This window comes from Hesperophylax consimilis, chromosome 27, assembly GCF_061612785.1.
Source record: "Hesperophylax consimilis isolate HC1 chromosome 27, BYU_Hcon_1.0, whole genome shotgun sequence".
NCBI classification, from domain to species: Eukaryota; Metazoa; Arthropoda; class Insecta; order Trichoptera; family Limnephilidae; genus Hesperophylax; species Hesperophylax consimilis.
Genome location: NC_142862.1, coordinates 27,011,072 through 27,035,588, shown reverse-complemented (window position 1 = coordinate 27,035,588; position 24,517 = coordinate 27,011,072). Strand labels below are relative to the sequence as shown.

At 38.4% G+C, this 24,517-nt stretch overlaps 1 protein-coding gene across 1 annotated transcript; it reads left to right on the top strand.

Moving 5' to 3' along the window:
- The first annotated feature begins 6,502 nt into the window (after positions 1-6,502).
- LOC149410863 (uncharacterized) lies at positions 6,503-22,619 on the top strand. Its single transcript, XM_089647958.1, has 8 exons — positions 6,503-6,550; positions 15,312-15,487; positions 16,076-16,246; positions 16,583-16,942; positions 17,822-18,181; positions 18,939-19,541; positions 20,606-20,845; positions 22,373-22,619. Exons 1-8 carry the CDS (start codon positions 6,544-6,546, stop codon positions 22,460-22,462), a joined length of 2,007 nt encoding a protein of 668 aa, XP_089504084.1. The 5' UTR covers positions 6,503-6,543; the 3' UTR covers positions 22,463-22,619.
- The last annotated feature ends 1,898 nt before the right edge of the window (positions 22,620-24,517 follow it).

Genomic DNA, 24,517 nt, shown 5'->3' with positions numbered 1-24,517 from the left:
ATGACTTTATAATGTACTTTTAAAATGTGTGTTGAATTGTCGATGTGTTGATCAGGGAACCGTCTGTATATATATATACCTAGGTCGTACTTTAAATCCTAGTTTTGTGATGTCATGCGCGCACATGGCAGATGTGTGTCACTATTTTAGGTTTTTCGATAAATAACTCTTAAAAGTTCACTTGTATCACATTTTATCTTTTTCCGGTGTAGATAAATATTCTAAGATATTCCGTGTTTTTTATCGTATTTTTGGAACCATGGCTTGATGTTTATATTTATTCATTTTGTATCATGCCTATAAATTGTGTTTATAACATAATATTTTATTAATTATTTAAAATTGTTATTCATGTCTCCTATCTTTAATTTGATTTTTTTTCTTCTTTTTTTTGTTATCACTGTAAAACTGTAGAGTTTTTTCTTATATTATTAACGACAACTCCTTTCCTAAAAGTCAAGCACCAGTTTACATTAGAAAAGAATATAATAATGCACAAAATTGTACTCTGCAAATCTGTTGATTATTTAAAATAATTCTACCTAATACAAAAAAAATCTATTCAAACTGATGAATTGCGCAATATTAGCACCAAGGAATGGCGCTGCGAGTTTCAGCAAGATCATAACATTAGTTTTTCACCCAATTGCACTTGCTATACATTCCCTGAAGATTGATACCGATTTATTTGGACGCGCACTACACGATAAGATCATAATCTTGATTTGGCAAAAAAAGAGTTACGTGAAATCAGATTTAGGTAATTAACAATAACATGTATGGTACAATAAATAAATAAACAATATGTATGTCTTTTTTTACTTCCCTTTCTGCACTAGTTAATTTTATATTTTTACCACCATTCTTTGTTTGGCAAATAATGCGTAATGCGCTGTATGCCCAAAATGTGATAAAAAATTAAGGATGTTTTTTTAATAAAAAATAAATAAAATAATGTGCAGCCCGTTCACAGTTCGGCCCTTAACTCTGACCCACGGCCCCCTCCGCGCTCGCTTACCGCTCTTCCCCGTCTCTATCCCCCCCCACAAGGGCGTAGACAATTATGGGAGCTTCATTGGTTTTGCGTATTATTTAATACATCTCGACAAATTATGCCGCTTCCATTGATCCTAGTTCCATGGTTTCAGCTTTTTCTTGTAGCGAAAGCGCCGTCCCGGGGCCGTTCAATTTCTGTAGCGGGGGGATTGTGAAGTCTTTATGTCGCAGCGCGCTTGCCATTTTCCATAGGGAATTATCCTTCGGCGTGAGTGATGCGACTTTTTTGTCCCAGAGTTCGCGCTTGAGTTCTGCGATTTCGGTCTTGATTTCCCTCTGCATGCAGTTGTACGCTGTCTTGAAATATTCGTCGCGTGTGCGGTGAAACATGCGTCGCAGGCGATTTTTCTCCTTGATGAGCGATAGAACGTACTCGGGAAGCTTGATCGTGTATGGGTGTATTTCTTTGAGAGGAATGTGTGTATCTTGTGCTGTTTGAAGAATCTCTGTGAGAGTGCTTGTAGCTGCGTCGATTTCTTGTGGCGAGCGCAGAGTTCCCGAAGTGAGATGAATTCGTTCGTTGACTTCTTTTTTGAATCCTTCCCAGTTCGCATCCTTGTAATTGCGCTGTTTTCTGGGGGTCCTTGAAGTTGTGCCGCCTATAGTAAAGCTCACGGGCAGGTGGTCCGAAGACAGTTCGTCTAATGTGCGCAGTGGAGATATTGTCTTAACATTTTTCTCGAGTACTATATCCAATGTACTCGGATATCTAGATAGTCGCGAGTAGTACGTAGGTCTGTCGGGCGCCATTATCGAATAGGTATTTGTCTGCATGTGTGTAAAGAGCGTATTTCCGTTCGCATTACCTCTGTAGTTATTCCAGTAGTTGTGTTTGGCGTTCAAATCGCCTCCCATCACAACAATTGGTCCCAGATTGAGCAATTTATTGAGATCTTCTCTCACTAGGTTACTATGGGTGCAGTATACGGAGATGATGGTATGCGCTCTACCCTCTATGGTGACTTCGATAATCGTGGCTTCAGCGTGCTTCAACTTCGGAGTAGGTATTCTTGTGGACGTCATAGATTGTCGAACGAATATTGCGGTTCCTCCGCCTGATCTTCCTTGTCGATCGTCACGATAAATCTCGAAACCTTGCACTCTCAGCGGTACGCTTGGATTCAAATGAGATTCTGATAGGAGAATAATGTCGGTGTGTAGTTCGTTTGCCAAAGCGAGCAGTTCGTCTGTCTTGTTGCGCACGCTAAATGCGTTCCATACGAGGACTTTCACCGTCTCGGTATTAGGCATCGAGGGTGTCTAGGAGCTCAATCAGGATGACGAGCTTGTCTGCTCTTGTTGCGCAGCGGGCGAGCTGTGATCGCATCCTCAGGAGGCCTTGGAGCAGGGCCATCAGGTCCAGGTTGTCATCTGAAGAGGTGGGCGCGCGCACGGGCTCCTGCTGTGGGCGTGGCTGTGGGGGCGGCGCGGTCTCGCGCTGCTCTTGGGCGGGGGCGGTGCCTCCGGCTACGTTGGCCCATGTGCGTCCATCCGTCCTCGGCTGAGGAGGTGGCCTGCTCGGGTTCTGTTCTGCCGGCGGGCGTTGGGCCCTTCTGGCAGGTCGCTGCTGTATTGAAGCGACGTACGCTACCCGCTTGGGGCAGCCTCGGTAATTGGCGGGATGCGGGCCTGAGCAGTTGCAGCATGCGGCGGGCTCATCTCTCGTCTTCTTGGGGCATTCTGCCGAAGCATGCTCCAGTAAGCATTTTACGCACCTTGCTGTGTGCGAGCAGTTTCGGGACCCATGCCCGAAGTCTTGACATCTGTAGCACTGAGTGCCGTGCTGAAGGTGGTTGCTCCTGTGCTTCTGGAGTCGAATTCGGCAGTGGCACAGGTATTTGACGGCCGCGCGCAGCTGTCCCATGTTGACTTCCTTATTGAAGTGCGCTAAGTATATGGGATATTCTATTGAGGCGGTCATCTTGACCACCTTCACTGCTGGGAATCCCTGCGATTCCAGGTCTGCCTTGATATCTTCCACTTCTACGAGCGGCAGGCCCTTGATGACGGCCTTTTTCATCTTTTCTGCTTCGGCCGTGAATGTGTGGAAGCCGCGAGCCTCCGCCCGCAGTCCATTGGTGAGGGCGCGATGGTCCTCCATCGTGCGCACGAAGATGTTGGCCGTGCCGCCCCTGTTATACCTGAAAGTAAAATGCTTACCAGCCCCCAGATGTCCTTGCACCGCAGCTGTGATCTGCGCGTGTGTCATGTTCCCCAGGGTCATCACGACCGGGGGAACGCGGTCTCTCCTGCCGGTACCTGCGGGAGAGAAATTATTATTAGTATTGGCACGCTTTATACGCGGCGCGCCGGCGCCTTCGCTTACCTCGGGCAACTCATCAAATCGGTTGCCACACTGGAGCGGTTGTGGTCCCCGTGGGGACATGGGCCTCTTCACGGGGTTGGACGGCCTCGTCCAGCCTCCATCCTGGGGGGCAGCCGTCTCCATCGGCTGCTGTGGTCTCGGGGGCGCCACGTAGGCCGACGCTGGGCCTATCGGGGGGCGCGTGGGGGCAGGACTGGGTCCTGCTGCCCAAGAGGGGCCTGCTGCGGGCTCCGTCATCTCCGTTTCATCGGGCGTGGTGGCAGTCGTGGTGGTGGATGGTCTCCGGGTCCTTGGGTCCTCGGGGCGGGGCTGTGGTGCGGGGACCGTATAGCGCACGGTCCCGGTCTTAGTGCGATGCGCAATTTGGCGAGCGCCGGGCGGTACCACGACCGGGGAGTCCTCGTGGTCAATGGGGAGCATCCGGGTCGGGAACATGGTCATCTGTTTCGAGCGGTGACTCCTCTTAAAAAGGGAGCACGTCTCAGGTGCTTGCGGGCGGTTTGTGGGGGCCAGCGTGGATCTTCGTAAGTTGAGTGTTTTGCGTGAAAGATTGCCTTGATAAAGGCAGTTGGGTGGGCGCGGGCGCCTGTTCAGTGGGCCGGCGGGATTCCTCCGGCCGGCAAAAGTAGCGGGGCCTGGCTGAGTGCACAAGCCAGACAAAAACGCTTGTGTGGTTGTGTCACAAACCACAAAAACCTCCTATCATATCGTGTAATCTAAGGTTCTGATGAAGTATGTGGTTATGTATGAAGATGCAATACCGTGTTACCAGCTCCAACTCACTAAGAGCTGATATAAACATATAATTTTAAAATGGTTTTCTGCGTTTAGTTTTGGTGTAGCCGTCAATTACCGAATACCAAGAACTACTGAGCTTAGCTCCATGGTCTCTATTAATATTTACGGGATTTTTATGAACTTCAATTGCCTACGTAATCAGTCGTGTTCTATATGTTTTGGGTCACCCCAGGACTTCAGGAAAAAATCCAAAGTAATGTCCGGCAATTGTCGATTTGTCAGGGTGGCCGAGTTTACATGCTCTGAAGTGTTCAGATATCTTTTTGGAGATTGTTAGTTTTTCTGTTTTTAATGATATGCAGGGTTTTCCAATAAGAGGTGTTATTTTGAATAGCGCGCTATTTCGGTAGATGTTACTTTTGAAGCTGTCATTTTTTGACATTAGACAAGTAGAAACTACGCCATTAATAAAAATGGAACGATACAAGCTTCAACAACGCATTGAAATGATTAAAATTCACTTGAGTGAATTAAATGCAAATAATCTTGAGTGATGAGGCCCATTTTCACCTCGGTGGCTTCGTCAACGAGCAAAATTGTCGCATCTGGGGCTCGGAAAACTCAAGAGTTATTGTTGAAAAGCCTCTCTATCCTCAACGTGTGACTGTTTGGTGCGGGTTATGGTCCGGCGGAGGACCTTATTGGACCTTACTTTTTCAAAAATGAGGCTGGAGCAACAGTTACGGTGAATGGATTGCGCTATCGAGAGATGATTAATGTTTTTTATGGCCGGAATTGGATGGTATTGATCTGGACAACGTTTATTTTCAACAAGACGGCGCACAGTGGGCTGAAAATCGCCTTTCATAGACATAGAGACTTGAATTTTCAAGGGCATTTTTTTTTGCTAGAAATGGATTCTGCTGATCATTACTATGCTATAAAATGTCGTACGAAGCAATTGCGTGTACAAATGAAGGAGTTATAATTTTTTTAAGAAAAATTTGTATGGCGCTGACATTAAAAATGAGGCTATCTCTGGAATCATAAGGTTGGCCGTTCTATCTTTACACACAGATAATACTACTATTTATTTGTATTTTTTTGACATACTTCATATTGTGGCGCAAGGTGCGATTATTTTTTTAAAAATCCTAAAGTAGAAAAAAAATCTTTTTTTTGTTGATGAATCATTTTAATGCTTAAATGCTTTACATGTGAGTATGCTTTGTCTAGTTTACAATATTTTATTTACACTGCAAGCCAAAACACTGTGCACAGTGGGCTGAAAATCGCCTTTCATAGACATAGAGATTAGAATTTTCAAGTGTATTTTTTTTGGCTAGAAATGGATTCTGCTGATCATTAATATCCTATAAAATTTTGTATGAAGGAATTGCGTGTACAAATGAAGGAGTCATCATTTTTTTAAGAAAAATTTGTATGGAACTGACATTAAAAATGAGGCTATCTCTGGAATCATAAGGTTGACCATTATATCCTTACACACAAATATACTACTATTTATTTTTATTTTTTTGACATACTTTGTACTGTGGCGAAACTTGTGATTTTTTTTTAAAAAATCCTCAAAGTTGAAAAAAATACTTTTTTATGTTGAAGATTCATTTTAATGCTTAAATGCTTTACATATGAGTATGCTTTGTCTAGTTTACAATATTTTATTTACACTGCAAGCCTAAAAGCATTTAAGCATTAAAATGAATCATCAACATTAAAAAGGGTTTTTTTCAACTTTGAGGATTTTTAAAAAAATAATCGCACCTTGCGCCACAATATGAAGTATGTCAAAAAAATACAAATAAATAGTAGTATTATCTGTGTGTAAAGATAGAACGGCCAACCTTATGATTCCAGAGATAGCCTCATTTTTAATGTCAGCGCCATACAAATTTTTCTTAAAAAAATTATAACTCCTTCATTTGTACACGCAATTGCTTCGTACGACATTTTATAGCATAGTAATGATCAGCAGAATCCATTTCTAGCAAAAAAAAATACCCTTGAAAATTCAAGTGTCTATGTCTATGAAAGGCAATTTTCAGCCCACTGTGCGGCGCTACGTGCCACACAAGCAACGAAACCATTGATCTTTTACGATTGAACATCAAAATAACACATCTTATTGGAAAACCCTGTATTTCTCCAATTAAATAAATAGGGTTTAATGCAAAATATTAAATAGCACTATATTTATTGACCTTTTCGGTTCTTGGGGACGGTCGAAATGTAAATATTTTATCAACAGAACCAATTTCACCCGCGTTCCTCACTTTTTGACAGTAAAGATTTGCAATATAAAGCACTGATTTATTGTTATCAGGTTAGTGTTTGTGTTGAGGTTAATCATTATAGATACTAATTTATTGTGGTTCATTTATAAAAAAAAGCCAATTGTTAGCATGATTGGTAAGTAATTAAATTAACCCCTATTCTGGCAATGTATTTTTCTTAATAGATTTTTGTTTCCAGATAAATTCGCTGTTTTTGGACGTATTTCTATATAAAATAATGTTCTTGAAAGTAAATTGAAAGACTTTCAGATCTTAGTATTAGAAATCGACATATGCAATTACAAATAAAGTTGTTTTTAACGCAAACAAAGATAAAGTTTTTTTTATGTAGCTTAGGTACTGATGGTTATGTGAAATTGTAATTACTACTTTACACGTAATTAAAAAACGTATTTAATTAGGCAAAGTGTCATAAAAGTTATTGTCTCTTCACTTTTTTAAGTTCTGTTTTCATTTCAGCTGTGTGAAACAACTGTGCAATAATGATATTATAACAAAACTTGAATAGAACCTTTACAGAACTTGAAAACAACGTGTCCTTAATATTGTTTCACAGAATTATTTAAAAAATTTCGGAAGCGTTTATAGTATTTTTTTAATGCAAACTGAAAAGTGTTATTCTCTCTTTCTAAAATTGTTTAAATCATATTTCTCACCGCAATATAAAATGAGGTAGCATAACTTTTATGAGACCGTGTCACGCTGGTGGGAGATGTACCTCCCAAAAAGATCTACTATTGTTTGTTGTCTGTGAAGAATATCTCCCGAAATTGTCCAAGGGATTAGATGATCATTAAAATTTTAATTACCAACCTTCCTCGCCCCCATCTCCTTCCTCTCCTCATTCTCTTCAACCTCCCAATATGCAATTAGGGATACCATAATCTCACTGAATTTAATTTTTTTATTCATGTAATCCTTTGCTCTCCATTTTTTACCACTAATAGCATTTAATTAATCATTTCTATAATATATAACTCAAACCCTAAACTTCAACAAATCTCCTATCAAACTCTAAGCCCCAAAATTATCAAGGAAATTGGTTACTTTAAGAATTGTTAGTAGAGTCTAACACGTTTTAAAAACGTATAACCCATTTACCGCAGTCGATTAGTGATTAGTGCAATTGGTATAAGTCTACTTATAAACAGTTGGTGTAAGGCTACGTATAAACAGGATAAAAAATCCGCAAGCCGAACCACGAATTATGGAAATGGAATGAAGCAACCGCGAACGGCGTTCCTTTCCTTTCATTCCTTTCCACCCATTCCTTCTTTCTCTTCTTCCTCCCCAAAAATAACATAGGCATTATTTTCCTCCGGGCCTCCTGTGTGGAGCTAATTTTTAAAAAGAACAAAAAATTTGTAAATTACATTAATTATACATATAAATAGACAATCAATTTGGGAGGCGGTTTTGGATACCGCCGCCCAGGGAACCATTTATTGGATAACCAACACCTATGCCATAGGTCACACCAAGTAGTTCGCTACGTTTGGTTATTTGTGTTTGTGATACGGGTTCATCGAGTGAGGTGTGTTCAGGACGCGCCTGACCACGAACATCGTGGGGTGCCGTATCGGGAGGGGCCGGTTTGGGTAGACCCTTTGACCTCTCCAACTGATCGTTCTCCGCAGCAGGAGGGATATATTCATAAGTCTGTCACTCCTGGACGTACTGATCCCTAGATTCCTCCCCACCCCTTCCTTCCATTCCTTAAAAATACCCTCCCCATCCCCAAAGAACACATTATTTTTATATTTATATTTACAGGGATTCTATGTGCAATATTTAGGTTTATACTAGGTAGATTATGTGAGCAAGTTTTAAATTATAATTATATGATTATCAAAATCTCAGTATGATTACAACATGTATTATTATTGCTAGGTGTTTACCTAGTTTCGGCTAAATATTTATCAATAAACTACAATCATTTAAATCTTAAACGACGGATATAGGTATATATCTACTAATCAATAAACAATGACATCACATCAATAAAACCTGAGTGCTATTTAACTAAATAATTTTGATTAAATTAATACATCTAAAGTTAAAAAGTACCTGCCCAAATGACTAGCACACGATGTAATCAACATATTGATTATTTGTGATAATATCTTTGACAGACAAACTACACGTACGCACTATGTGAAAGAAGATAAAATTTGATTTCATTATAGTTTTTGTTTTCTACAGGGTTTTCCAATAAGAGGTGTTATTTTGAATAGCCCGCTACTTCGGTAGATGTTACTTTTGAAGCTGTCATTTTTTGACATTTGACAAGTAGAAACTACGCCATTAATAAAAATTAAACGATACACGCTTCAACAATGCATTGAAATTATTAAAATTCACTTGAGTTAATCAAATGCAAATCATCTTGAGTGATGAGGCCCATTTCCACCTCGGTGGCTTCGTCAACAAGCAAAATTGTCGCATCTGGGGCTCGGAAAACCCAAGAGTTATTGTTGAAAAGCCTCTCTATCCTCAACGTGTGACTGTTTGGTGCGGTTTATGGTCCGGCGGAGTCATTGGACCTTACTTTTTCGAAAATGAGGCTGGAGCATCAGTTACGGTGAATGGATTGCATCGAGATTAATGATTTTTTATGGCCGGAATTGGATGGTATTGATCTGGACAACGTTTATTTTCAACAAGACGGCGCTACGTGTCACACAAGCAACGAAACCTTTTAAATCTTTTACGATTGAATATCAAAATAGCACCTCTTATTGGAAAACCCTATTTAAAGCAATATTAATTATGTACCTACCTACTACAAGGTCTAATGTTTCTGAAACAATAATATAACGTCAAGGACAGCCAGGGCCGGCCCTCTGCAGGCGCAATTGGAGTAGTCCGGCTTGCCGATGAGCCATGGAGCCATGGCGCTGATAATATGTTACGCCCAATACAGCGCCCTTGATGTTTTTACTAACGCCAGGCTCCGTTTGGCTCATGGCCCTGTCGACATCACAAAGCAATAAAAAAGTATTTATCGAAACAATATCAATAATTATATTTAGAGATTGTGAAAATGTGAATATAGCATGAGAAACGGGAGAAACTCAGAAAATAAAAAGATTTAAATCTACAAAATACATAAAAACACACGCGTATTCGAGTGCAATGTTGTGTCAAAATTTTAAAGCGGTCGGTGAAGAACTTTCAAAGCAATCGGTGAAGAACTTTCAAAGCAATCGGTGAAGAACTTTCAAAGCAATCGGTGAAGAACTTTCAAAGCAAACGGTGAAGAAGTTTCAAAGCAATCGGTGAAGAACTGTCAAAGCAATCGGTGAAGAAGTTTCAAAGCAATCGGTGAAGAACTTTCAAAGCAATCGGTGAAGAACTTTCAAAGCAATCGGTGAAGAACTTTCAAAGCAATCGGTGAAGAACTTTCAAAGCAAACGGTGAAGAAGTTTCAAAGCAATCGGTGAAGAACTTTCAAAGCAATCGGTGAAGAACTTTCAAAGCAAACGGTGAAGAAGTTTCAAAGCAATCGGTGAAGAACTGTCAAAGCAATCGGTGAAGAAGTTTCAAAGCAATCGGTGAAGAACTTTCAAAGCAATCGGTGAAGAACTTTCAAAGCAATCGGTGAAGAACTTTCAAAGCAATCGGTGAAGAAGTTTCAAAGCAATCGGTGAAGAACTTTCAAAGCAATCGGTGAAGAACTTTCAAAGCAAACGGTGAAGAAGTTTCAAAGCAATCGGTGAAGAACTGTCAAAGCAATCGGTGAAGAAGTTTCAAAGCAATCGGTGAAGAACTTTCAAAGCAATCGGTGAAGAACTTTCAAAGCAATCGGTGAAGAAGTTTCAAAGCAATCGGTGAAGAACTTTCAAAGCAATCGGTGAAGAACTTTCAAAGCAAACGGTGAAGAAGTTTCAAAGCAATCGGTGAAGAACTTTCAAAGCAATCGGTGAAGAACTTTCAAAGCAATCGGTGAAGAAGTTTCAAAGCAATCGGTGAAGAACTTTCAAAGCAATCGGTGAAGAAGTTTCAAAGCAATCGGTGAAGAACTTTCAAAGCAATCGGTGAAGAACTTTCAAAGCAAACGGTGAAGAAGTTTCAAAGCAATCGGTGAAGAACTGTCAAAGCAATCGGTGAAGAAGTTTCAAAGCAATCGGTGAAGAACTTTCAAAGCAATCGGTGAAGAACTTTCAAAGCAATCGGTGAAGAACTTTCAAAGCAATCGGTGAAGAACTGTCAAAGCAATCGGTGAAGAAGTTTCAAAGCAATCGGTGAAGAACTTTCAAAGCAATCGGTGAAGAACTTTCAAAGCAATCGGTGAAGAAGTTTCAAAGCAATCGGTGAAGAACTTTCAAAGCAATCGGTGAAGAACTTTCAAAGCAAACGGTGAAGAAGTTTCAAAGCAATCGGTGAAGAACTGTCAAAGCAATCGGTGAAGAAGTTTCAAAGCAATCGGTGAAGAACTTTCAAAGCAATCGGTGAAGAACTTTCAAAGCAATCGGTGAAGAAGTTTCAAAGCAATCGGTGAAGAACTTTCAAAGCAATCGGTGAAGAACTTTCAAAGCAAACGGTGAAGAAGTTTCAAAGCAATCGGTGAAGAACTGTCAAAGCAATCGGTGAAGAAGTTTCAAAGCAATCGGTGAAGAACTTTCAAAGCAATCGGTGAAGAACTTTCAAAGCAATCGGTGAAGAAGTTTCAAAGCAATCGGTGAAGAACTTTCAAAGCAATCGGTGAAGAACTTTCAAAGCAAACGGTGAAGAAGTTTCAAAGCAATCGGTGAAGAACTGTCAAAGCAATCGGTGAAGAAGTTTCAAAGCAATCGGTGAAGAACTTTCAAAGCAATCGGTGAAGAACTTTCAAAGCAATCGGTGAAGAACTTTCAAAGCAATCGGTGAAGAACTTTCAAAGCAAACGGTGAAGAAGTTTCAAAGCAATCGGTGAAGAACTGTCAAAGCAATCGGTGAAGAAGTTTCAAAGCAATCGGTGAAGAACTTTCAAAGCAATCGGTGAAGAACTTTCAAAGCAATCGGTGAAGAAGTTTCAAAGCAATCGGTGAAGAACTTTCAAAGCAATCGGTGAAGAACTTTCAAAGCAAACGGTGAAGAAGTTTCAAAGCAATCGGTGAAGAACTGTCAAAGCAATCGGTGAAGAAGTTTCAAAGCAATCGGTGAAGAACTTTCAAAGCAATCGGTGAAGAACTTTCAAAGCAATCGGTGAAGAAGTTTCAAAGCAATCGGTGAAGAACTTTCAAAGCAATCGGTGAAGAACTTTCAAAGCAAACGGTGAAGAAGTTTCAAAGCAATCGGTGAAGAACTGTCAAAGCAATCGGCGAAGAAGTTTCAAAGCAATCGGTGAAGAACTTTCAAAGCAATCGGTGAAGAACTTTCAAAGCAATCGGTGAAGAACTTTCAAAGCAATCGGTGAAGAACTTTCAAAGCAAACGGTGAAGAAGTTTCAAAGCAATCGGTGAAGAACTGTCAAAGCAATCGGTGAAGAACTGTCAAAGCAATCGGTGAAGAAGTTTCAAAGCAATCGGTGAAGAACTTTCAAAGCAATCTGTGAAGAACTTTCAAAGCAAACGGTGAAGAAGTTTCAAAGCAATCGGTGAAGAAGTTTCAAAGCAATCGGTGAAGAACTTTCAAAGCAATCGGTGAAGAACTTTCAAAGCAATCGGTGAAGAAGTTTCAAAGCAATCGGTGAAGAACTTTCAAAGCAATCGGTGAAGAACTTTCAAAGCAAACGGTGAAGAAGTTTCAAAGCAATCGGTGAAGAACTGTCAAAGCAATCGGTGAAGAAGTTTCAAAGCAATCGGTGAAGAACTTTCAAAGCAATCGGTGAAGAACTTTCAAAGCAAACGGTGAAGAAGTTTCAAAGCAATCAGTGAAGAAGTTTCAAAGCAATCGGTGAAGAACTGTCAAAGCAATCGGTGAAGAACTGTCAAAGCAATCGGTGAAGAAGTTTCAAAGCAATCGGTGAAGAACTTTCAAAGCAATCTGTGAAGAACTTTCAAAGCAAACGGTGAAGAAGTTTCAAAGCAATCGGTGAAGAAGTTTCAAAGCAATCGGTGAAGAACTTTCAAAGCAATCGGTGAAGAACTTTCAAAGCAATCGGTGAAGAAGTTTCAAAGCAATCGGTGAAGAACTTTCAAAGCAATCGGTGAAGAACTTTCAAAGCAAACGGTGAAGAAGTTTCAAAGCAATCGGTGAAGAACTGTCAAAGCAATCGGTGAAGAAGTTTCAAAGCAATCGGTGAAGAACTTTCAAAGCAATCGGTGAAGAACTTTCAAAGCAAACGGTGAAGAAGTTTCAAAGCAATCGGTGAAGAACTTTCAAAGCAATCGGTGAAGAACTTTCAAAGCAAACGGTGAAGAAGTTTCAAAGCAATCGGTGAAGAACTGTCAAAGCAATCGGTGAAGAAGTTTCAAAGCAATCGGTGAAGAACTTTCAAAGCAATCGGTGAAGAACTTTCAAAGCAATCGGTGAAGAAGTTTCAAAGCAATCGGTGAAGAACTTTCAAAGCAATCGGTGAAGAACTTTCAAAGCAAACGGTGAAGAAGTTTCAAAGCAATCGGTGAAGAACTGTCAAAGCAATCGGTGAAGAAGTTTCAAAGCAATCGGTGAAGAACTGTCAAAGCAATCGGTGAAGAAGTTTCAAAGCAATCGGTGAAGAACTTTCAAAGCAATCGGTGAAGAACTTTCAAAGCAAACGGTGAAGAAGTTTCAAAGCAATCGGTGAAAAACATAATTATAGATAGATTTTTATATTTAACTTCGGAATACGTTATTTTTGGTTAGAAATTTATTTTGTTTTTCGAAATGGGTCAGGTTTTTTTTATAAAAAACATTTGACCTTTTTTATATATAATGTGCTATTAGTTAATTTTCCATGTTGCGAAAATTTTATTTTTCTGTAAAAATTATTTAATTTGTTAAATGGGTCCGAAAATTGTTGTTGAAACTGAGAAATACCAAGTTTTGTAAATTTTCTTTTGTCTCATCGAGGATGCTGTTTGGAAACTTCAACAGTTCTTTTTTAAAATAACAGAGGGCGCCACTTCCGTTAACAACAATCCTATTAACTATAAGATAATAATCAGATTTTCATAATTATATATGTAGGCAGAAAACGGGCGATTTTGAAATGGCGGTAAAAAGTTTTCAATATTTATTTATTTATTTATTTATTTATATATATAATTTGTACATTTATTTATAACAATTACAGGTAATAAAGCCTAAGACGTTATAATTGTACCATTTATGCAGTGTATATGCAATGCCAAAAATCTCGTAAATGCGCTATAGGACACAAAAAATAAATCTAATTTCTTATCTACCGCATTCAAAAAGCACGTAGCTCTCCCCACAGGTGAGTTCATTAATAAATTAGTGCGGCTTGCTCTACTATATAGAAGATTGTGATGACGTCCTCGAGAGTGAGACTCTGGTACAAAAAAATTTAATTGGGCCAGTATCTCATTATTAGATAAGTGACCGTTTATTAGTTGGAAAAATATTTAAGCAAAGCAATACCTCTACGTGTCTCTAGGGAGTGGTAATTGGTCATGCCTAATATATAAATCGATGGGTAAAGCCAAGGGTAACGTCCATAGAGCCGCGAGAATAAAAACCTTAAAAAAAATTTATGGACTCTTTCAATGCGTAAAGTGTATGTTAATTCATGTGGAGCCCAGATGATCGAGTTTGATTCAAGTACACTTAGGACTAGTGTGTTATATAATAACGTCAGTGTTTTTGTGTTACGAAACGGATATGAGTTTCTAATTACGAAGCCGAGAAGCCTGTATCCTCTGCTTATTAAATCATCGATGTGTTGGTGAAAGGTTAGTTTGCTGTCGTAAATAACTCCTAGATCTTTGATTTGATTTAGGTGTTGGAGAATAATTTCATTGATTGTATATTCAAATACATGCGGTTTCTTTGATCTTGTATACGAGACGATATTGCACTTGGGTGTACTGAAGTTCAAGCCATTTATTTTGGCCCAGTTTGAGACGCAGTCAATGTCACGTTGAAGGAGAATACAGTCAAGATGGTTTTTTATTGAACGATATAGTTTCAAGTCATCTGCAAATAGTAAATACAGCGAATGTGTGATGACTGAACCAATATCGTTGATAAAAATCAGAAACAGAAGTGGTCCAAGGATAGACCCCTGAGGAACTCCAGAAAAAACTGTGAATTCCAAAGAACTGGAACCCTTATAATAAACAAACTGTCTACGATTTCGAAAATATGAAGCAAAAAAACAGAGTAGTCTTTTGGAAAAACCAAATGAAGCTAGCTTATTTAGAAGAATGTCGATGTCAACCTTGTCGAATGCTTTTTCCAGGTCGAAATAAGCAACATCCACCTGTCCCCGATTGTCGAGAGTTTGTGATAAGAAATCTGAGATGCATAAGAGGTTTGATGTTACTGACATCTGGGGTCTAAAACCATATTGACGGTCATCAAGAGTTGGATTAACGTGATTAAGTATATATTTATGTAGAATTTTCTCGAATATTTTCATGATGGAACATAGAACGGCAACTGGTCGATAATTCCGGATATCGCGTTTATCTCCCTTCTTGTAGATAGGGGTTATTTTAGTTAATCTCCAGATGTCTGGGAGAATCCCAATTGAAACTTGATTTTGATGTATCTATAGATTTTACAATTTAAATGTATGAAAAATAATAATAACCATTTGGTTCATACATATCAGCGTATGTTAGAGTACTGTAAAAAAAACATAATTCAAACTGCAACAAAAACACCACTATCCCTGTTTGACATATTTTGACTTTTTGCAGTGCACTTGCGGGAGTGCGTCGTGTTACCATTGTTTCACCTTCGACGCTGCCCTCTGTATTTATTATTGTTTGTCTTGATCTTTCCAGCATACCTCGTGGTGGCCGCGTCTCTTCTGGGCCTAGGCAGCTGTTTGTCTTGCGCCGGCAAGCCCCCTCTCGCCCTTCAACATGACAAAAGCGGCAAACTCTTTTACGTCTGCAGGAACGGACAGGCTAGCGTTGTCGCCTGCGACCCAGGATTCCACTACAACCGCGACACGAAGGTACCTATTTAAATTGTTTTTTTTTTCATTCAATTTCTTCACTAGCCATCACGCCATTTCACCGCAGGGACAGCCATGAACTCTTTTATTGACACTCACTTATTAACTTGCCATCACACTATTTCACCGCAGGGACAGCCATGAACTCTTTTATTGATACTCACTTCTTCACTTGCCATCACGCCATTTCATCGCAGGGATTGCAATGAACTCTTTTATTGACACACACTTCTTAGCTAGAAATATCGACGATAGCCACGAACTCTTTGGCCATGCACTGTTACATGTTGCGTTGGTACAACCAGAAGTTAATAAGGTTGATAGGAAATAGAGCAAAGTAGAAGAATAATGGTTAAAGGGGCAGTTTTACCATTTTATTACATGCGTCAAGAGATAGTTGCTAAACTGTCTCTAAGTGACGTTGCAAATGTCAACGATCAATGCAGAATCGAAGCATTTAAGTCGCTTTGTTGATTGGCGCATTCTTATAAGCATGATTAGCTCTCTATTTATTTATTTGCGCCCTTGAGGTAATTTTCCACAAAATGCGACGCTGTACAAATGAACGAATTATTATTATTATTTTAGAGTTGCATAAATGTGGAGGACATGTCCAGGGTGCCAAACTGCCCCATCGACCAGGAAGACACTCTCTATCTGCCTCATGAGGAGGCCTGTGACAAGTTTTACACGTGCTTACAAGGTATTCTGGAAGAGATCACCTGCCCCGTGGGACTGGAGTTCAACCCTGAAGCCAATGTAAGTAATAAACGCCAACTTTGTAACTTATACTTTTGTTAGGTGTACAATTAACAATTAGATATTATAAATCTACAAACCATTGCACACCTTTTATTGCCATTGAAAAATAACTTTTTTTTTTTTTTTTTTTTTTTATTTATTATAAATTTTTAAAGATACAGGTATATGCAGTCCCACAAAGCTGTCACACATGACGGCTTGTCTGTAGGTTCTACAAATAATATATATAAAACATTTTTAATTTTTAATACATGTATGACACAAAATTATACAATAAACAATATCACAAAATAATATATATCAAAGTACCTACCTATGATTTTAATTTTACAGGTCTGCGACTGGCCCAAGCCAGGTGGTTGTGGAATTACTACTCCGTCATCCAATACTACAACTACTGAAGCGCCAAGCACAAACACCACTATTGGCCAAACCACACCAGATTCAAACTCCACAATTACAGGAGGACCTTCTAATTCAACAACACAAAGCCCACCAATAAACTCAACAAGTTCGGGTTCTTTTAAACGTAACATGGGGGACATGTCCAGGGTGCCTAACTGCCCCCTCGACCAGGAAGACATTCTTTATCTGCCTCACGAGGAGGCCTGTGACAAATTTTACACGTGTTTACATGGCATTCTGGAAGAGAACACCTGCCCCGCAGGACTAGAGTTCAACCCTGAAGCCAATGTAAGTAATAAACGCCAATTCTTATTTTTTTATTGTTATCAAGTTAAATTTGTAGAACCCCATTTTAATTTTAATTTTTTATTTATTCAATAATTTTGTTATTGGGTTTATAAAAACAGTTTATATAAACATATTATAATGCCTTCAGAGGGCGAAACAGCTGTCACGCGTAATAATAAGTACACAGCAGAACTTGTTTAAAAATAAACTTTTTTTACAAACCCAATAACAATATTATTGAATATATAAAAAATAAATAAAAATAAAAAAATAAAAAATAAATGCTAAATTAGTAACTGTAACTTGTCTGTTCAAACTGGTTACTTGAAAAAAACAGAAAGGAAAAAAGTGAAGGAAAAGAATAAACAAACCGAACCTAACGGAGATTAGTCAATGGTAGAAGCAGTGACGTAACTATAGCATTCACATGGGGGGGGGGTTAAACTCTGCAGGAGAGAGCGGGGGGGGGAAGAATAAGTGCAAATAGTTCAAAACAGTAATTTCGGTTGTGACTCTGTCTGTAACTCCGGTTCAAATTAGTATTTTAATTAATTTTCAAAAATGGAACAGACTGTTGAAAATTTGCTAGTATTATTTTACTTTACAGGAATGTAATCACCGAGTAGGTACTATTGTCTTTTTTTCTTACGGAATACTAAGGCCGATGGAGGGAGGGGGGGGGGGGGGTTAAAGTCCCCTTTCCTGTAAACTACACCACTTCTGTACTGTAGAGGTACACCTTTAGAAACTAGTTCAGTTCGTAAACATGCTTCCCAGGGTGTACTTAGCCTATAATAAAAAATAAGATATTGTAAATCTACAAACCAGCACACACCTTTTATTGCCATTGACAAATAACATTTGATTTTCATTTTACAGGTCTGCGATTGGCCCAAGCCAGGTGGTTGTGGAATTACTACTCCGTCATCCAATACTACAACTACTGAAGCGCCAAGCACAAACACCACTATTGGCCAAACTACACCAGATTCAAACTCCACGATTACAGGAGGACCTTCTAATTCAACAACACAAAGCCCACCAATAAACTCAACAAGTTCGGGTTCTTTTAAACGAAACGTGGAGGACATGTCCAGGGTGCCAAACTGCCCTATCGACCAGAATGTAACTCTCTATCTGCCTCACGAGGAGGCCTGTGACAAATTTTACACATGCTTAAATGGCATTCTGGTAGAGAAAACTTGCCCCGCTGGACTGGAGTTCAACCCTGAAGCCAATGTAAGTAATAATCACCAACGTTGTAATTGTACCTTTACTGCTCAAAAGGGTTTCTAGAAAAATAGTTTAAAATACTAATTTCGGTTGTGACTCTGTCTGTCTGTAACTCCGGTTCAAAGTACTGCAGAACGTTTCCTTTCCATTTAAGTGCCATTTTCAAAATTGGAGTGTTTATAATACAAAAATGTAAACAGAAAATTATTTTAACTATCATTTCCAAAATTTTAACTGATTTGTCAAGAATTCACACTATCAGTCTTCTCTTGTTGAAAATACTAACTTTGGTTGTGAGTCTGTCTGTGACATAGATGGAAGTGTAATTTTAAAAAATCTTACTGATTGTGTCAAGAATTCAGACAAGCTTATAAAGAATTTATTAGCTGGAATAATTTTAAAAGAAAATTATTTTAACGATCGTAACGGTCGAGAATACAGATTATCCATTGATTTTTCATGGGTCGTTGCTAGTATTATTGTACTTTCTAGGAATGTAATCTTCGAGTTGTTACTATTGTCTTTTTCCTACGGAATACTAAGGCGACGGGGGGGGGGGGGGAGGTTTGAAGTCCCCTTCCCTGTAAACTAAAATACTTCTATATGGTAGAGGTGTTACAAAGAACACATTTAGAAACTGGTCCTCAAGCATGCTCCCCAAGGTGTGCTTAGTCTATAATAAACAAGTGGATATTATAAATCTAAAAACCTGCGCACACCGTATATTGCTATCGACAAATAAAATTTGATTTTAATTTTACAGGTCTGCGATTGGCCCAAACCAGGTGGTTGTGGAATTACTACTCCATCATCCAATACTACAACTACTGAAGCGCCAAGCACAAATACCACTATTTCCCAAACCACACCGGATTCAAACTCCACAATTACAGAAGGACCTTCCAATTCAACAACAACAGAAAGTCCTTCCAACTCAACTACGACAGAAGGCCCATCTAACTCAACAACATCAAGCCCACCATCAAATTCAACGACAGAGAGCCCTACAAACTCAACAACAACAGAAAGTCCTTCTAATTCAACCACATCAAGCCCACCCACAAATTCCACAACAGAAAATCCTTCCAACTCAACAACAACAGAAGGCCCATCTAACTCAACAACATCAAGCCCACCAACAAATTCAACGACAGAGAGCCCTTCAAACTCAACAACAACAGAAAGTCCTTTTAATTCAACAACGCAAGGACCCACAACTCCAAAACCCAACGTCTGTCCACTGAATGAGACAACTATTTCGATTATCCCCCACGAGTCCAACTGCCAACATTTCTATGTGTGTTTCGCAGGAGTACCAACGGAATACGCATGCGATGATGACAAGGAATTCGACCCCGTTCTTGCGGTAGGTCTAATACGCATTTATACTCCATTGAATCTGTTCTGTTCTTACATTACTTCTGTTCACTATTCTATTCTTCTGTTCTGTTCTTTCTTACATACATTATTTGCATTTTTCATCCAAAAACCTACTTAAACTTGGTTGTTGTTTTGTCCAATCGTGACTAACAGCAGATTAGTCGTGCAAATTGCAAGCCTAAAAAACGAACGGCGTAGCAGCTTGTTTTTTCAACATTGATCTAATGTCCAATGTTGTAATATGTCTAATGTTGGACAAATATTGAAAATATTCCGCCTTTACCAGTAGTACTAGTACTAGCTCTCATATTTGTTTCCGTATTCCATTGACTGTAATAATGGAGTTCTCAGGGATCTTAATGCGGAGCCTTTTTTCAATGAAGGCGGAATATTTTCAATATTTGTCCAACATTAGACATATTACAACATTGGACATTAGATCAATGTAGAAAAAACAAGCTGCTACGCCATTCGTTTTTTAGGCTTGCAATCTGCACGACTAATGTATGTGTGGCCTATGTATGTTCCGAGTGCTTACGAAAGCTATGCAAATGGTCTCTATATCAACGATAATCATTATAGACATATTTATTCAATTCATGTTGAAAATCAGCGACTACATATAGACAGAGCTGCACAACCACCTAGCCACTCCCATCTAGCGTATATATGATTGAGTGATTAAAATGGCAAAGTGAAGTGTATGAAATCAATTACTGTTTCTATAATGGGGATCGGCCCTTTTGACAGCGTCACTCAGTTTATAGCATGATATTGTTTATTGTGTCTTTACATTGTATTATTGTTTACATTAGATATTTTAATATTCTTGTTATTGTTGTTTGGACGTAACCAGTTACTCAGTCAAGGCAAGCATATTCCATGCTACTTCTAGTCCATCCTTTCCTCCAAAAAATTTCTGGACGTCTTCCCTCTGAAAATTCCGCCAGTGTTTTATGCGGAAGCATAAACAAACATGTTATTTTTTGTAAGATGATAAACCCTCCAAGCCATTAAAACCACGAAACTAACAATTTTTTGTTCCTCTAGAACTGCGTGACAATCACCGAGGACGGTTGCACAGCTTCGCAGATCACGACTGTCACCGCCGGACCCACCGAGCAGGTGACAGACGAGCCGCAGCACGAGTCCTGCAAGCCAAATGACAACTCCGTTACCATCATCGCACACGAGACCGACTGCCACAAGTTCTACGTGTGCTTTATGGGAGTCGCCACAGAATTCAGCTGCGATGTGGAGCAGAACTTTGAGTTCGATCCTATCCTAAAGGTAAAATATTATTCTTTAGTCGTTGCCTCATTGCTGAGAATAGTAAACCCTGTTTCAATTTCCCTGGTGAACAAGAACCATCATTCCAGACTGGTGAGGGAATGCTGGACTATTCTTGTACTTACTACCATCAATAAAATAACCCTCATCTGGATACAAGTACCTAAAGGTATTGAAGGTAACGGTGGGCTGATGGACTAGCAAGGAAAGGGATAGAAGCACCGCTTGCAGGATCCGAGCCAGCCGTAGGAGTGGTAGCTTCCCACAACAAGCTATATATTGAAAGGTGGGTCAAATAACAGCACTGGAAGGAATGGGAGACGGCACCCAGAATGAGAAAATCTAAAGTACTTATTAACGGACCAAACCCTAGACGAACCAGGCAACTACCTACTCAATATGGACAGAAACTTACTGAAGGAACTGGTAGGACTACTAATGGGATAATGCCACGTCAAGAGACATGTAGCTTTTAGGAGTGGAAAACACCAATAGATACAGGAGATATGAAAAGTATGAAGAAACTTCAATTTATCCATGGTTTCAATATCCCAGCCTGACGGGAACAAGGCTCAGCTACCTGGGAAGACACATTGTGGAACCAGGAGACATAGCCAAATAGCCAACGACAACCCTGGTGAACTTTATCGAAGGTACCGGGTTACTGTCAAAGAAATTAGGTGAAATGGGAGGTAGCATAATGAGCCCATGGCCTGAGTATTCACGGAAACTATGGTAAACCATCTCCACTTATCGGTGATTTTCCTCTAGTGTTAAATGTTTCAAGAAAGGTAAAATAGTATGATCTTATTTTGAAGTTGTGCAGTTTTTTGTATAATTATCTGTTTTTTTTTAAACACTTGGCAATGAGGCGTAAAATGATAAAGTAGACTGAATACTTTTTTTTAATCGAACCACAAATATTCCCAGATTACGAAAAACTTGACAGTATTAGAAATCTCCCTTCTCCCATCATCAATAGCAGAAAATGTTGCTTGACTAGGTTAGCAGAGGGTGCAAACCCAAAGCCTTGGACCACTCATCCAATAACTGGCCGGTGAAATCTGCGAGGCAATCCTTGAAGGCTGAAGTTCATAGAGGACTCTGACAGAGTGGGCAGAACCATGAAAGTTGCAATGCTTATGTCAAAACCTTAAAAGTTTCAGTGCTTATTTCAAAACATTGAAAGTTGCAGTTGTTATGTCAAAACCTTGAAAGTTGCAGTGCTTATGTCAAAACCTTGAAAGTTGCAATGCTTATGTCAAAACCTTAAAAGTTTCAGTTCTTATTTCAAAACATTGAAAGTTGCAGTTGTTATGTCAAAACCTTGAAAGTTGCAGTTCTTATGTATACCTTGAAAGATCTACGGTCTTGAGTTTTTAGAATGAATGAACTGCAGGTGCAGAATGATTACAGATAAATGAAGGTCCGAAGACGGGGCATTTGCAAGTGATCATCGAAATCGCTTATCTATATAAATTACTAATACATAATACGTATTTCTAATTAAAATTTTGTTTTTTGCAGAGTTGCGTGCCAATCACAGGAAATGGATGCACAGCTTTGAAGTCAACTACTGCAGCAAATTTCTTCACATACTCAAGATTCCTCAACTAGTCAAGACGAATTTCAAACAATAAAATATTTTTCTTTTTACCCATACCGAGTCAGTTTTCGTCAAACACAAATCATTTGGAATGTTCTGAATTTTAACACTTGATTTTTTTAAAGTTTTTATGTCTAAAGTTCACAAACATTTTTCGAATAAACTAAACAATAATCTGTATTTAAATACTTTGTTTAACCCCTAAAAATTTAAAAACTGTCCATCAGTTTCAAAACACCCTTAATTGATCAGGACAAAGCTTAAAATAAATGCAGAAGGATTGTGTGGAGCGGGAAGTGAAACAAGGCCTACTGAGGAAACAAAGCGGTTTATCGGCAACATATTTTTAAACATCTAAATACTTGTAGGTATACAACTACTAATAAAGTGAACTAGAGGCGACTGCTCCTGAAGGTCATTTGGTAATTGACCCTCAAAGTTGTAAGACGATAATGCAAGTCGAAATTAGATAATCCATAAAACATAAACAGCCTTACTAAAGAAAAACCACTTCACATTCGTTAAACATTGTTTTCGTTACACATTGTATAAAGACTGTTAAAGTTTAGATTCGAGTGGGTATGTACTAATAAAAAATATCTTTAACTGGGCTCCAAAAGTACTAGCAATGTTGCATTTTCCGCAAACTGACACGTGAAATTCCGGTCTTGAAAAAGTTAGGTTATTTCGGACACAATTTTCTTTAATTGACTGTTACCGCGTGAATTGAATCCTATGAAAGTGATGTTTTTTTAATAATACGTATGTTTAACATACGAGTATCTGTAGGTAAACATAAATTATACAAATCAACGTGAATGAATTCAAAATCTCATTTTTGTTGTTATTCTCTAGGAACTATTATAATATTTTTTAATAATTCTTTATTGTATAAACGAGATGTGGATTTTTTTTTACAGATTCCCTAAGCCAAAGGACTATGTTTTCATAATATCGATTTTTCTACTTTTATAGTAAAAATATGTGTGTTTTTTTTTCAATTTTTTAAAATATTCCAAATTATAAATTTCAAATACAAAAATCTAAAAGGTAATTTTATCTAGTTTCTTAAAATGGTATATTTTTTACAACATCTTCAAAAAGAAGAAATATATAGCATATTTAAAATACTTTGAAATTCGATGGAATGAAATTTGAAGTTTATACAACAGATAAACAACCCCCTTGGCTGTGTAAGCAATTTATATTTCTTTCCATGAACTGAACAGTTAAAATACCCTAAAAAATTCAAGTTTATACAACAGATAAACAACCCCATTTGACTGTGTAAACAAGGTACTATATATCTTTCCGTGAACTATTTTATGTCCGTTTTTTATATTAGTAGTGTTTTCACATACACGGTCACATTTTCTCCGCGTTTTTTAGTAAGACCAAATGTCTTTAATGTAAATTGGCACTTTTGTTTTCTTCGTCAGCACCACAGATCATGGAAGTGGTCAACATAATAAATTATTCTCAATATAAACACATACATTTGTTTTAAACCACTATACTTCAATATATTGCTCTAACTGTTTTGGAAGTGCCCTTCCTTCATCAGGAGAATAATAAAGGTACAACTGACAGACATATATATATAAATATTTAGGAGTTCGAGTAGGAGATTAACAAAGGGAAGAGTAATTAGGAGTATCACGGGGAGAACAGAGCGGTTTACTGGAAATACTTCTTCAACGGGAATATTGTCGACAATTGTTCCACATTTGACAAACAATAATATATACATATAGGCAAACGTAAAAAGTAAGGATGAATAAGTAAATAAGTACAAGCAAGGAAATTATTTTTATATTATTATATAATATATAGAACAAAAAGAGACATCAAATATAAATACTCGTAGACATGAATTATATCAGTTTGAACACATTATATATTTGTGGTTAACGGTATTATTTGGTATTTTTTATAAAATATATAAATTTGAAAAGGCACTCAATAGCATTTCCTGGTAGATCTCCAAAATAGTTAAGCTTATATTTTTTATATAATAGAAACAAACAGTACGTGATTTACAGATATGAAACAATATACAGGAATAA